The following is a 13102-nucleotide window of genomic DNA, read 5'->3' on the forward strand; positions in this document are numbered from 1 at the left end:
AATCAAGCAGAGGTTATCAAAAAAATTCCCAGCGTCTTAAACGCGTCTGCGCTGCCTGTTTAGGTTTCCATCAACAACAAGAAGATGGATCTGTCCTACAGCTTTACAGAAAGCAGATCGATCCACAAGTGTGTGGACAACAGCCCCTGCGACCGCAGGCCCTGCCTGAACGGCGGCCACTGCATGTCGAGTGCTGAGTACGAGTACCAGTGTCTCTGCAAGGATGGCTTTGAAGGTTAGTGAAGTCTTCTAGACTCTGCAGCTGTCAGAGCTCGCCCGAATTCTTGGCAGGAAATGTAACTTGCAGGCACATGACGGAATAATCATTGCCAATTAAAATAATCACCCTGCCGCTGGTGTGTACTTGACCCTGGACCTTTCACCCATGAGCCATGACCGGTATGTGACCCCGCAGGTGATCGTTGCGAGGTGGTGAAAGACGTGTGCCACAGCGACCTTCAATGCCAGAACGGCGGCAGCTGCGTCGGCGGTCAGTGTGTTTGTACACCCGAGTACACGGGCTTGAACTGCGCCGAAAGTAAGTCAACATAACCGCCTGTCGCACAATTTAATCACCTCTAAATGTGCAATGATGCAATTTCCATCGCAGCCAATTAGTCTAAAAGCAAACCGTATGTCTTGTCATAGCGGAGGTTACTTAATGCATACACCTGCTGTAGAAAAACACACAATCCCATATGACTCACATTCTCCACAGTATGAAGCCCCCCCCCACCTCCCACCCAGCATGGCAATGCATTCTGGGAGGTTTAACCCTCAGTAATTACTTGTGTCTTACCCCCCTGCACTCTCATGGCTATATCCTGCACACACAGGCCAGGTCTCCAGCTTCCCCGAGGCCCAGTGGAGTTTGGAAGCTAGCGAGGCGAATGGTACAGTATCCCAACATTCAGTCTGCCTGACATGACTGTGACTAACAGGGGCCCGAGGGGCCCCGTGTACCTTCCAAGCTCAACCTGACTCGCCTATCGCCTAACATGTGTCCGCCCATAAACGTGAAACCAAACATGTGTCTGAACTCAACCGGTGCTCATTGAAAAGTTGGGAGGGGGGAATTCTGCATGTTCGGCAATCTTCTGCCCGATTTTGGACCCACGGCGCTATTTTAAACCCCGAAATGCTAGAATGTGGAATTCCCCTTGTTTTCCTTGTGGGCTACTCACGACATCATATCTTTAATTTCCTTCTACTTAAAAACTGCCTGTCTATACAACAACCAAAAAAAAAATAAAATAAAATAAAAAATGAAAGAATAAATGTGTCCAAGTCGGAACATTAAATCTGCTCCACGTCCGCACTAACAACTCTGTCTGTTCGAAGCACAGCGTGGTGGTTGGGTGAACTGAGGTGTATTTCAAACATACTCTGTACTTTGCGTGTTATTTGTGCATGGAGCCGTGGTTTTGCCGAGTTCTCTGTGGAAAGTCAGAGATGGAGTCAAGAACGGCACAAAACCTGCTCATGTTGTGATGAGTCTGCTTGTTCGGAAGATTTTTAGTTACTTCTGTTTTGAAATTGCAGACAAGCCAAAGTCGTAAGTAAACAAATCACGCTGTAGTTGGAAGATTGCATTTCAGATTTTCTTTTTTAAATGATCTTTTTTCAGTTCTAATTGAAGCACCACCAACAAATTAGACTTTGAGTGAGAGGATGGCTCTTTTTGTCTGTGAATGCTTTCATCTAACCAGGCCTGTCTTAGCAGGGTTTCTTCCATGCTTTTGCCACCAGAGGGCGTCATAACAGTGAGGATGAAAGTTCAATGAGTACGATGAAAGTTTTCATTTCTGTTACTCTGTTTTTTTTTTGTTTTTTCTTTTTTAGATTCACCCTACCAATACGCAGCTCATTTCCAAAATAATGGATACATTGCTCTTCCTAAATCCGTTTTCCCAAGAAGGCAAGTGGAATTTGCTTTTCAACCTTTGAGACTTTTGCTCTCCTCGTTTTTGTATTAAGGGGAGTTAATGCATCAAGAGTAAAAATTGTTTCTGTTTTTTTTTTGTTTGTTTGTTTGTTTGTTTGTTTTTAGTGCTCATGACTCACCAGAGACCATTGAACTGGAGATCAACACCGGCTCCTCTGAGGGTCTGATTCTGTGGCAGGGAGTGGTGAGTCTTGGAACAGCTCATGTCTATAAGATGGAGTCGTAGTTTAATTCAAGTTTTAAACCTAATAATAATAATAATAATCCCTCCCTTCCACCTCTTAATCCGCACCGACACTTTGTTAAAGCACATCAGTAACAATCTTAAGCCATCAGTTCCACCTCATCTGTGAAGAAGTGATTCACCCATAAGCTTCTCTTTGGACTTGCGCATCAACATCAATCCATCTCTTGCACAGTTTTGCATTTTCTTTAATTCCCGTTTCTCTGGCTGTTGATCGGCACCTTCATCATCACGCTGTCTAATTCGTTGTCAGGCATGCTGCGGCTTCGAGCCTTTGCTCCATGTGACGCCACTAAATGAGTGCATGTTGCTTCTCTAACTCATCCTCCATTTTCCTCAGGAGACCAATGGCGCGCGCAATTTGCGAAAGGTGCATGCTAGTAAAAAGGTATCAACGCAAAAACACAAGACACTCTATTTACTCGGCATGCCCCACTACATGCCTTTACAAAACAAATATGATCCAACAAGATACTAATGGAGAAACACATGGCCTCAAATAAAAAGGTATTTTTGTGTTTTTACTGCACAATGTGCATGACGGCTTCTTTCGCCACGGTTGTGTTGCATGGAAGAGTTTATGTCACATTTATGCAGATACTGTTGGAACAATCTGCCTGCATTAAATCATATTTGTTTTTATAGTGTTGGGTGTGAGAAGTGAAAGGAAAGCAGCAGTTCAGTAGTCACTGTGCTGCAGTCATGCAACGTTCTTTCTCTGCTGACTTAACACGTCTGTTGGCAGGAACTCGGAGAACACGGCAAAGGCAAGGACTTCATTAGCCTCGGCTTAAAGAACGGACACCTTGTTTTCAGGTGATTTAGCCCTTTAATCCTGGACTAATGTCGCTATCTGGGCAGGTATGATTATTTTACAGTCAAACAAATGCTGTGGAGATGTTGATGAGCTGTCTGATATGCAGTTACCAGCTGGGCAGCGGAGAAGCAGAAATCTTGTCCAGGAAGTCCATCAATGACGGGAAATGGCACAAGATCACAGCAGTCAGGTATGACTGTATGTTAGATCGTGCAGTTCTTTGATTCCATACTTTATATATTCATACATATAAGCTGATCAGTGTGTGGGACGGCAACCTGATTAAATTCAGAAGGATTTCTCAAATAATTTTTTGGCTGTTGTTGCTGTTGTTGTTGCTTTTTTTAATCAATGCGCCTGAACGTTTACTTTTATATCATGCTGCTGAGTTAAAAACATAAATGAAAAGTTAGACAAACGCATTTAGACTTCTGAAATACTTCAGCAGGTTTTAAAATGTTGCCATCAAGTATTACAAAACAAGTTATTTGATTCTTGTAAAGAAGCAAAATGGGGGCTTGAAATCCTGGAATGGGTGTTTGGATTCGGACCGTTTGCTTTTCTTCTGGCGTGCCGATTATAATTTCACAGCAGATATTTTCACCTGACCTTGAAAAGCACAGTTAGAGACGACATTGAACACGCAAATACGCCGCTACGCTTGCTATAGCTCTGTTTCCTGTGTTCGCTTGTATCACTGTGCACTGAGGTGTGCTTTCCTTTCTCTTCTCTAGAACGGGAAAAGATGGCTATATCCAGATCGATGGAGGAGCAGCGCTCCACGGACAGTCTAAAGGCAAGAGCCTCATGGTCAACACCAAAGGAAGTATATACCTTGGTGAGTAAAGTGAAAGCACCAACACAGCTATCGAAGCTCAGTTTATTAGGAAATGCTGATGAAAATATTAAAAGTAACATGAGTTAAATAATAATTGGTTAAATACCTGTGTGTTTGAAAACACAACATATTTAACTGATCCAAGAGGAATAATGCTGAAATGTCACATCAGTTACTTTGTGTATTTCTTGATTCAAAACTGCACTGCTGTCTCTTAATTTACTTATTTCATGGTCTTTTATTATATTTCCTTTTGATTCATATCTTCAGAAAGAAAGATACTCAGATATTTTACAGTTTTTTTTTTTTTTGGTCCAAATGTCTAAAGAACGATTTCATAACTGGGCGCGCATTAAGTGTGTGCGTGTTGTTGTGCGACAGGTGGAGCCCCAGACATGGCTGCCATGACGGGAGGAAAGTTTTCGTCAGGAATGACGGGCTGCGTGAGGAACCTGACGCTGATGAACGCCCGGCCGGGACAGCAGCCGGCCCAGGCCATCGACCTGCAGTCACACGAAGCCCACAGCGTCAACGTGCAGCCTTGCTCTTCATAGGCCGCAGCACACACAACATACAGACACACATACACAAAGACTATGGAGTGACACACACACACACACACACAGCAGATTCACACAGAGAGACTTACACACATAGAGCTTGACAAACTTGGTGCTTTGCTGCTACCAAAAAAAAAAAAAAAAAAAACAACAACAACAAAGAACAACAACAAAACAAGATGACACAACAGGATTTGTCTCTCTGTGTGCAGTAAAACCAAAAAGAAAAAAAAAAAAAAAAAAAAAGATATTAACACGTCTTCTCTTCCTCGGTGTTGTATTCGCAATGAAGGACTATTAACAGGAGAACCAGTACAGTTTACATACTTCCAGCAGTAGTTTTAGTCATGAGAAGAGTAAAACATATTAGGCCTTTCTACGATGGGTCAGATCTTATGGAGTTGGAGAAGTTTTTACAGCACTGAATTTTTATTTATATACATATGGATATATATATTATATTTGTGGGGGAAAACATGCAAACTAACCATAACTGCTCTTCAACTTTCCTAGAGTTTATTCTGGGTTCTAATACTGTGTGTCCAGGGCTTTTTATTATTATTATTATTATTATTATTATTATTAATAGGCCGAACTGTATTAGTACTTGAGGACGTTTAGGCCTTCTTTCTTCACTTCTGTAGAGGAACTTTGTTTTGTTTAGTTTTCTCCTTTTGCGAGCATGCTTACAGTCTTTTGGGAGGAGAGCGCACACATACACACACCCGCAGTCACACACACGCAGCTTCAGTAACACAACTCAGGTCGTCGAACACAAAGTCAAATACCGTAGACGTGCTGCTGCTTCAAGTCGGCCGAATCGTTCCGCTTCACAAGTCACGTGCGGCGGCGTTGCATCTTCTGCGTCTGTATTTGTTCTTTCTTTCTTTTCTTTTTTTTTTTTTAAATGAAGAAAAAGAGACCTTGGTGCTAACGTCAGATGTGAAGATAAGAGCACATCGTCATCGTCTGTGGTTGTCACATGTAGAGGAGATTTAGTTTTTAGTGTTTGGCCACTTTAGATCAAGAAAACTGTCTGAATAGCATCCGTTCGTGTCACATTTGTGAGTATGCATGGCATTTGAGGTTGAGTTTATGAAGTACGGCGTGGTTTGTTGGCTCCACAGCCTTATATGATTGAGTAGATCTCAAAAAAAGCAGTTTTTAAAGGGTGTGATTTTGTGTGTGTGTGTGTGGTTGTTAAAGATATCATTTTATGTGTAAAACTGCCAATCAGGTAGATATCTATCAGTCCAGAATGAAGGTGTATGCTATTAGCAAATTTGCTGGTTGTGTGTCCCTTTTCTCTCAGATCACGCTACCCCAAAAGTCAAGTGTGTGTGTGTGAGTGTGTGTGTGTGTGTGTGTGTGTGTGTGTGTGTGTGTGTGTGTGTGTGTGTGTGTGTGTGTACTTGTCTCATTATCCACATCCTCAGGAGGGTCAATCCAGAACTGCCTCAAGATGTTACTTCATTTTCAGGTTTGGTAGCTTTAGTGGGATTTCAGGCAGGCGTGAAACTCCGAAGACTGCCGTAGCTCTGCAGGAAGTTTTTCTCTGCAGCAGGATACAGTTTTAATAATCGCAGCGACACGTCACGTTGGGGATCCTGGTCACGTGCTGCAACCGGTAGTGTAGCTCTATGAAAAGCATGCTCGCCCGCCTTTTTAGTCGACCACACCACAAAACCACAACTGCACAAACAGACTTTATTTTCTTCTTCTTCTTCTTCTTCTTCTCATTTTTGTAAGCTGAAAAATATTTGTATTAATATTCTAAAAAAAGAGCACTATCCTTTCACTTAGAGTTGCTGCATTTTTATTTATTTTATTATTTTTTTTTCTTTCTTTCTTTCCTCTTCCTCTTTTTCATGGCTTTAATTCTGCTTCTTTTAGAACAACCACAGGAGCTTGCTGTTTTTCTTTTCTCTGGTTATTATGTATTGCCTCCCACATCCCCCTGTTTTTCCCCTCATGTTTGAATATGCAGCCCCCCCCCCCAGACTTTTCCTCACCCTCTCACACTCTCCCCTCTTTCAGACACACACACACATTAAAGGTCAAATGGATGGAAACTGGTTATATTATCCACTAGATGACAAGAAATAAAAGTCTTAGGCCCCTAAAACAATAAAATTGTTATTTATTTCCAAAAACTGATGTCATCATGAACACGTGGATTGAAACGCTCCAACTTAGAGCTCCTTGTCGAGGACACTAAAGCAGAGTTAGAAATTGAGGATGCACCTTTGGTAGCGTATCTGCTCTGGAACTGGATTTTCACATCAACACTGTACACCGATGCAAAGTTGTCAAGAAACTGCCACTGATTTTTGTTTTCACGCCATTATAAAATATGAAAGGTGCACTTTTATTAACAATGGCAGATTTTCTTTAATTTTATATATATATATATATATATAGATTATAATTTCACTGTTTCACTTCTGAAGGGCAGTAAAAAAATAAATAAAATAAATAAAGTGAATCACTCAAGTGAATGAGACTGTACCAGATGAAATATTGTTCGTGTCGGGGCGACCTGACTGTTCCATTACCGGTGTTGGAGAGACACTCCCCCCTTGCCCATTGGTGTTTATAATTAAAAACAAAATTCATGTGCTATCTGTAAGCTCACGAGTGTTTCTTTTCCCACCACTGAATGACTGTTCCTGTTGTCTGACTGTTGCTGCATCAGATCACCTCATTGTTCCCAAATCATCCCCTACGTGTCCATGTCAGCCTTTAATCCCCCCCCCCCCGGTCCCTGAAGAGAGACTGATTACACTTTTCTATTTAGGAGATTAAGACCCAACATTCTTTTGTTAAGGTTACACCCAGGTTTTCTAAATTAAGCCTGTCCTCTGGGTGCATTGCTCTCATCTTACTGCAGCCTACCGTATTTATTTAAGTTGCTGTGGGACTGGATGGATAAAACATAGGAAGGGAGGATGATGATGGGAAGATTCAGATGAACAAAGGTCTGAAGAGAGAGGAAAAACTGAAGGAGGTCAATGCATCAAATGAGTTGTCTGGGAACATGTGACAGTAGTCTATATGTGTACAAGTGCCGGATCTGTCTTTGACAGAGATGCCGTCAACAGGAAGCAGTTATGTAATCAGATTAAAGGGAAATGTGACAGCATTAAGAACGGACTGTAGGTCTGATGTCCTTTGAAAAGGTGAGATCTTCTTTTACTCTTTTCACACAGGATGAACCATATTTCCCTTCGCTAATAAATCATCATTCTCACACAGCAATAGTTAAAATTCCCTGTATGACTTAAAGGTCAATGTATCTACTGAAAAGTTTGAAGCCTTTCCTTCTCCCAGAAATACGGCTGCAAGTTCACATCAAGTGCAACACAAACAATGAATTCAACTTCCCTCAAATCTGGCGTTCTTTTTGTTGTTTTGTCACAAACATATTTCTATTTATCTCAGTCATTTTTGGGATAAGCCATCAAGAAATAGAGCTTGAAAGTGGCTTTGTTTTTAAGCTGAAGGATTCGTCCTAGAAAAAACAACCACTGTTGACTTCACATCGTTGTTTTTGAAGCTTCTTGCCGTACTCTTCCGTTTTTGAAAGAAAAAAGAGTCAGAAAGATGGGCATGTAGGGCAGGGAGGGTGAGATGGTATCAAATGGCATTATGGGAGGTGTTTTTGTAGGTCAACCCATATTAGGAGCAAAAAATTTTATTTAAAAAATCTGTACATTTAAAGTATTTGTGGCCATCCGTTAAAGTCTGAGAAACAAAACACCATCCTGGCTTTTAAAACTTTTCGAGATGGTGAGTCTGTTTAAAATTTCTAAAATAACAAAGTTAAGGCCCATCAGCTCAGTGATATAACCCTTATTCGGAGTTTGCGGTGTTCTTTTTCCACGGTGAGGCTAAAATTCACAATAGAAACCGGATCGGATCAGGAAGGTGGCCAACATTTAGTGCATAATTGCAAAGTGACACTGTGTGAATAAAATACTGTTTGCAACACTTGACCCTTTGATTCTTTCTGCAGAAACTCAATTCACCTGCAGACTCCCCACAACCCCTTTCTGGCAGAGGTGCATCACTTTACTGGGTGTGACCACCAAACCTGGTTATTTTACACCTTTCTTTCGGGAACATTTAGCAGCATCAGCAGCCTGAGGTCTCTGCCGTTTGACCAACAGCTCAATTGTTACACAGAAATTCAATAGTCTTTTTTCAACAGGTGAGCATTCATCCTCAGTCTGCAGGTATGATACACCCACCTGAAGGGAAATAAAGGCAGATTCTTGGCTGTGACCTTTTTATTTTATTTTATTTTTTTTGTGAGACACCACCTGAAAGTGTGCTATCAAAAACAAAGTGACCTTCACCAGCATGTATGACACGTTCATGTAACGCCACAGACTGTTGTATGACACGCTCACCATCAATGACAAATAAATAAATATCAAAGTCTCAACAAATCCACTGTAGAATTGGGCCACCTTTTCTCCAAGTCGACATATATAGCAATATTCATTGTTAACATAAAACATTATTATAATAACGATGATAATCAGGAGAGTTCATTGTCTGTGGTGTGTGATATAACATATTCAAACTCTCCCATCCTCTTTATGTGTAAAAATATATATTTGTCCATGTCTGGAGCTGATAAAGTTCAGTTACTTCTGAAATTTAATGTTAAAGAGCATAGATTTCTGTTTTGTTTTTGCGTTGGAAACGTAAAAAAAAAAAAAACATAGATTGGCAGTTATAGAAACATATAAATGTTTCCTTTAATCTGAAAAATGCAGTAAAGGAACTCCTGTAGAAACGAAGAAGCAAGATTTGAATCCTTTACTATTTTCAAGAGATTCATGAAGCTGAAGAACGAATGAGCCGACAAAACACATGAACACAATGAACTTCCTATGAGGAGTTCTGTGTTTGTGTTGCTGTTTGTTGCTTCATCACTTGATTCAGGTTTAGAGCCTGTGGGAGGAGGCAGGAATACACAAACACGCACACACACAGACAGACACACACACCTCAGGATCCCTGAGGACCAAACCTGTTGGTGGGAAGTTAGAGGAAAAACGTAACGATGAAGTGAACTAGCCTGTCTGTCCTCTGCTTCACATACGCAGCCGCTTCCTGACATGACAACAACCATGTGAGTAAAAAATTAAAAATCCAAATCAAACAAAATTGCAATCCTCATTTGACTCAAGCTGATTCATTCTTAATGATATTCTCTCTCCTCAATATGAGCAGAAAAAGAATCATGTTGGTGTTTCAGGTACTTCCTTTCTTTGTTTTGCATTTCCAGCTTCATCAACTTGTGCATGCCATAGTGGAGAAAAGATTTATTTATCTTCTGTTGTATTTTGTTATTTTAGAGCTTTGCACTTTGGTGTCTTTTGATATCAGGTAAAGAAAAAAAAGAAATTTACTTGATTTTTTTTTTTTTTTTTTGATTGATTGATTTCATATAACATACAAATGCACCAGACATGAAAATCAATGTTTTAACTGATCTGTTGCTTCTTTTTTCTTCTTCTTCCAGAGCTGCGCTCATTGGCCACTGCGTTGGAAAGTAAGCCCTGCGTTACTTGTGTGTCATTGTTTTTAACAAAACTCTTGACACTTACAGCTCTCTCCTTCCCCCAGCCTGTAAGACAGCCTGGTTTGACGAGGGAGATGTTTCCAGGGACGGCGATTCAGAGCTCCTGGCTGACCTGAGGAGGAAACATGGGACGAGGATCTGCTCCGATCCGGTGGACATGGAGGCTGAGACCGTGTCTGGGATCAAGTGTCAGAGCACCAGGAACACCTTCCACATGTAAGGACACACAGAACTAAGCCAGCGCGATTCAGGAATCGGAAAATGTCTTTTATGATTAATAGGGACAGTAAGTGCTTTATTCCTTTTATTGGTAAACATCTAATGACGTTTGAGAATGGAAATAAATTAAAAAGGGCTCATTTGAAGAATAATAACTGCACCCATATTTGCCATCAGCACCTCTTCTGTCTATGCTGTTTTCCAAATCAATTCAATCAATTCAGCATTTAAATTCCTTTTAATTTTCACCAGAAAAGTCGAAGTCTCGCTGACATTAATCAGAGTCTGAACTGTAAAGGCTGTAATGTGACACCCTGTCTGAGGAGACAGTGAACTTAAAGCTGATTGTGGTGTTTAAACTGGAGGGCTGTGTTTTGCAGTTACAGTGCAACAGAGGGCCTTTTATGCCTCAACTCAGAGCAGACGTGGAGACAGTGTGAAGATTACAAAGTCATGTTCACCTGCGCTGGACAGTTCTGCTCAGGTCAGATTAGAAAAACAAAATCGAATAAAGATGGTTGTTGTTTGTTGTTTTTCAATTTTTGCATTTAACGCTCCTCGTTTCTGACAGACTGCAGGACACGCTGGTTCGATCACGATGACCCAACAGAAAATGGAGACTTTGAGGTCCTCAGTGACCTCCTCAGCGTGTACCCCAAAGAAATCTGCCCACGGCCAATAGCCATCGAGGTCCAGACCATCTCCGGGGAACCTGCCTCCAACACTTCAGATGTCTTTTTAAAGTGAGACCGACAGCTTTGTCCTCAACGGCAAAATGAAAACCAAAAGCAGCTGCATTAACTCATGTGGGGATCTGTTGTTGCCTTCCGGTCTGTTTCTTGTAGCTATGACGCCACCTACGGATTCGCCTGTGTAAATGCAGATCAGGACAGCAGGAGGTGTGAAGACTACAGAGTCAGGTTCACATGCCCCAAAGAGTTCTGTCAAGGTGTGCTGTCTCTACTGAACATGCTAAAGTCACAGAGGTCTCCTCTTCACAAACTGCTTATATGATAGTTTATATTATTATCACATATATGCGTCCTCTGGATATATGAAGACATGGGTCTGTTTTATATAGATGAATCTTTACATGGCACAATATGTTTTAGCCCAATATACAGTATTTCTGTTAATTAAACAATAAATATTAAAAACTAATAATCTTCTTTATGTATTTCTCATGAATTTTAAAAATGGACCAGACACATTCCAATATATTAAATTATTCAACAACTATAAATTAAACTTAAAATATGTTTGACACACATTTTAAAGAATCATGCCTGGTGCGAGATATCCAAAAATATAAATGTAGGCTGTCAATCCAGGCAGGGACCGTCGCGGATGCCCTGTATGCATTATAGATTTTTCAATACTCTCACAACACACACATTGGAGGCTCACATCCATTTGTCGTGACCTCTGCTCAGTGGCGGAGCAGTGCCGGACACGGTGGCTGAACAGTGATAGGCCGTCGGAGGAAGGGGACGTGGAGTCCATCTTTCAGCTGATGAAAACCTTCCCTGGTCAGGTCTGTAGAAACCCAGTCAGCATAGAGGCCAAGACAAGCAGAGGAATATCCGCCGCCCACACTGGAGACACCTACCTCTCGTGAGCTTGTTTTCACCACAAACACACATTTCAGATGTGACGTTTGGTCGCTCATGAGGAATTCTTCATCTTAATCTTTTTTCTTTTCTTTTTTTTTATGTGTTTTTCCCCAAAATATTCCAGCTATGATGTCACTTTTGGGTTTGCGTGCATCAATACAAAGCAGGAGGATAATCAGTGTGAGGATTATGAGGTGATTCTGACCTGTCCTTCAGACTTCTGTCAGGGTAAGTTTTCACGCACTTTGTCTTTAACAAGTCTGACCATTAAAAACAAGTCAAGGATTAGAAGTGCGAGATGGCAGAGAGGCGTTTGGATACAAACTCAGCTTTGTAGAAGGAGGCCAGTTGAAGTAAACCTGATGTTTTTCACTGTTCGACAGGTTGCAGGACACGTTGGTTTGATGTGGATGACCCCGAAGGAAAGGGGGACTATGAGACCCTTGTCCAGCTGCAGATGCTCTATCCCGGTCAAGTGTGCGCACAGCCTGTGGCCATCGAAGCCATGACACTGTCTGGTGTGTCGGCACACAAGACTGGAGACATCTTTCAAGTGTGAGTCGCACCACTGACAATGAGCTGGCGTCACACCCCCTCCCTGGAGCAACGTCCAGGAGAGCGAGGACGAGTTAAACTAACTACGTGTACTCTTAGACTTGATCAAAGTCTAAAAACAAAATGACTAAAATCAAAGTAGCAGAAGCTGATCAGCCGCACTTCTCCTTGACCTAAATTGGTGACAGCTTTCTTGTTCTACATTTTGCAGATACGATGCTGCGAATGGTTTCGCCTGTGTCAACGATGAGCAGCCCGCTGGAAAACACTGTCAGGACTACCAGGTCCGCTTCACCTGCCCTGTGACCTTCTGCACAAAATGAGTGAACAGCAAACACAGAGGAAGCGCTGCAGTAACTCCCTAAGACGGGATGCTAAATGATTCTCTCCATTAAAAAAATAAATGCATTTTGTCATAAAAAATAGAGACGTGACTGGATAATTATTTGTCCTAAAAGTGTGCCGAGCCAAGAAGCTCACAACTTGTGCTTAAAACAACGAATGCACCAGATAATGAGTCATTCAGACTTCCAGTCATTTTCTTCCACTTCAGGGCTAAAGAAACTGAATATCTTATATGATGGGAGGGAGTAGTCCCTTTTTGACTTTAATATCATCCAACAATATTAAATGGAATGTATCATTTAATAAATTAAACGTCTTCACTACTGATCAGAGCAGTAAAAAAACATTTATGTTCATTTTAATGTTCTTA

The 13102-nt window shown here is 41.3% G+C and overlaps 2 protein-coding genes across 3 annotated transcripts in view; both read left to right on the forward strand.

Moving 5' to 3' along the window:
• The window catches only part of hspg2 (heparan sulfate proteoglycan 2), an 82564-nt gene extending 77863 nt beyond the window's left edge, over positions 1-4701 (forward strand). For both annotated transcript variants that reach the window (XM_029507177.1, XM_029507178.1), the window contains 10 exons: positions 64-235; positions 416-538; positions 837-893; positions 1843-1918; positions 2051-2129; positions 2530-2577; positions 2935-3005; positions 3113-3196; positions 3741-3844; positions 4226-4701. In XM_029507177.1, coding sequence (XP_029363037.1) covers positions 64-235; positions 416-538; positions 837-893; positions 1843-1918; positions 2051-2129; positions 2530-2577; positions 2935-3005; positions 3113-3196; positions 3741-3844; positions 4226-4398 — 987 coding nt within the window. In that variant the 3' untranslated portion in view covers positions 4399-4701. The remainder of the gene's footprint in view (positions 1-63; positions 236-415; positions 539-836; positions 894-1842; positions 1919-2050; positions 2130-2529; positions 2578-2934; positions 3006-3112; positions 3197-3740; positions 3845-4225) is intronic.
• A 3889-nt stretch (positions 4702-8590) lies between these two features.
• LOC115046685 (uncharacterized) lies at positions 8591-12744 on the forward strand. Its single transcript, XM_029507208.1, has 13 exons — positions 8591-8614; positions 9522-9547; positions 9649-9673; positions 9774-9804; positions 9941-9970; positions 10045-10216; positions 10600-10703; positions 10791-10962; positions 11065-11168; positions 11653-11833; positions 11957-12060; positions 12216-12387; positions 12599-12744. Exons 2-13 carry the CDS (start codon positions 9534-9536, stop codon positions 12708-12710), a joined length of 1221 nt encoding a protein of 406 aa, XP_029363068.1. The 5' UTR covers positions 8591-8614; positions 9522-9533; the 3' UTR covers positions 12711-12744.
• The last annotated feature ends 358 nt before the right edge of the window (positions 12745-13102 follow it).

Source organism: Echeneis naucrates, chromosome 7, assembly GCF_900963305.1.
Source record: "Echeneis naucrates chromosome 7, fEcheNa1.1, whole genome shotgun sequence".
In the NCBI taxonomy this organism is placed as follows: domain Eukaryota; kingdom Metazoa; phylum Chordata; class Actinopteri; order Carangiformes; family Echeneidae; genus Echeneis; species Echeneis naucrates.

Excerpts from the sequence above, each read along its gene's own strand:
- LOC115046685 (XM_029507208.1), top strand. Across the intron at positions 10,217-10,599 it reads ACCAGGAACACCTTCCACAT|TTACAGTGCAACAGAGGGCC; the intron begins GTAAGGACACAC and ends TGTGTTTTGCAG. Across the intron at positions 11,834-11,956 it reads ACTGGAGACACCTACCTCTC|CTATGATGTCACTTTTGGGT; the intron begins GTGAGCTTGTTT and ends AAAATATTCCAG.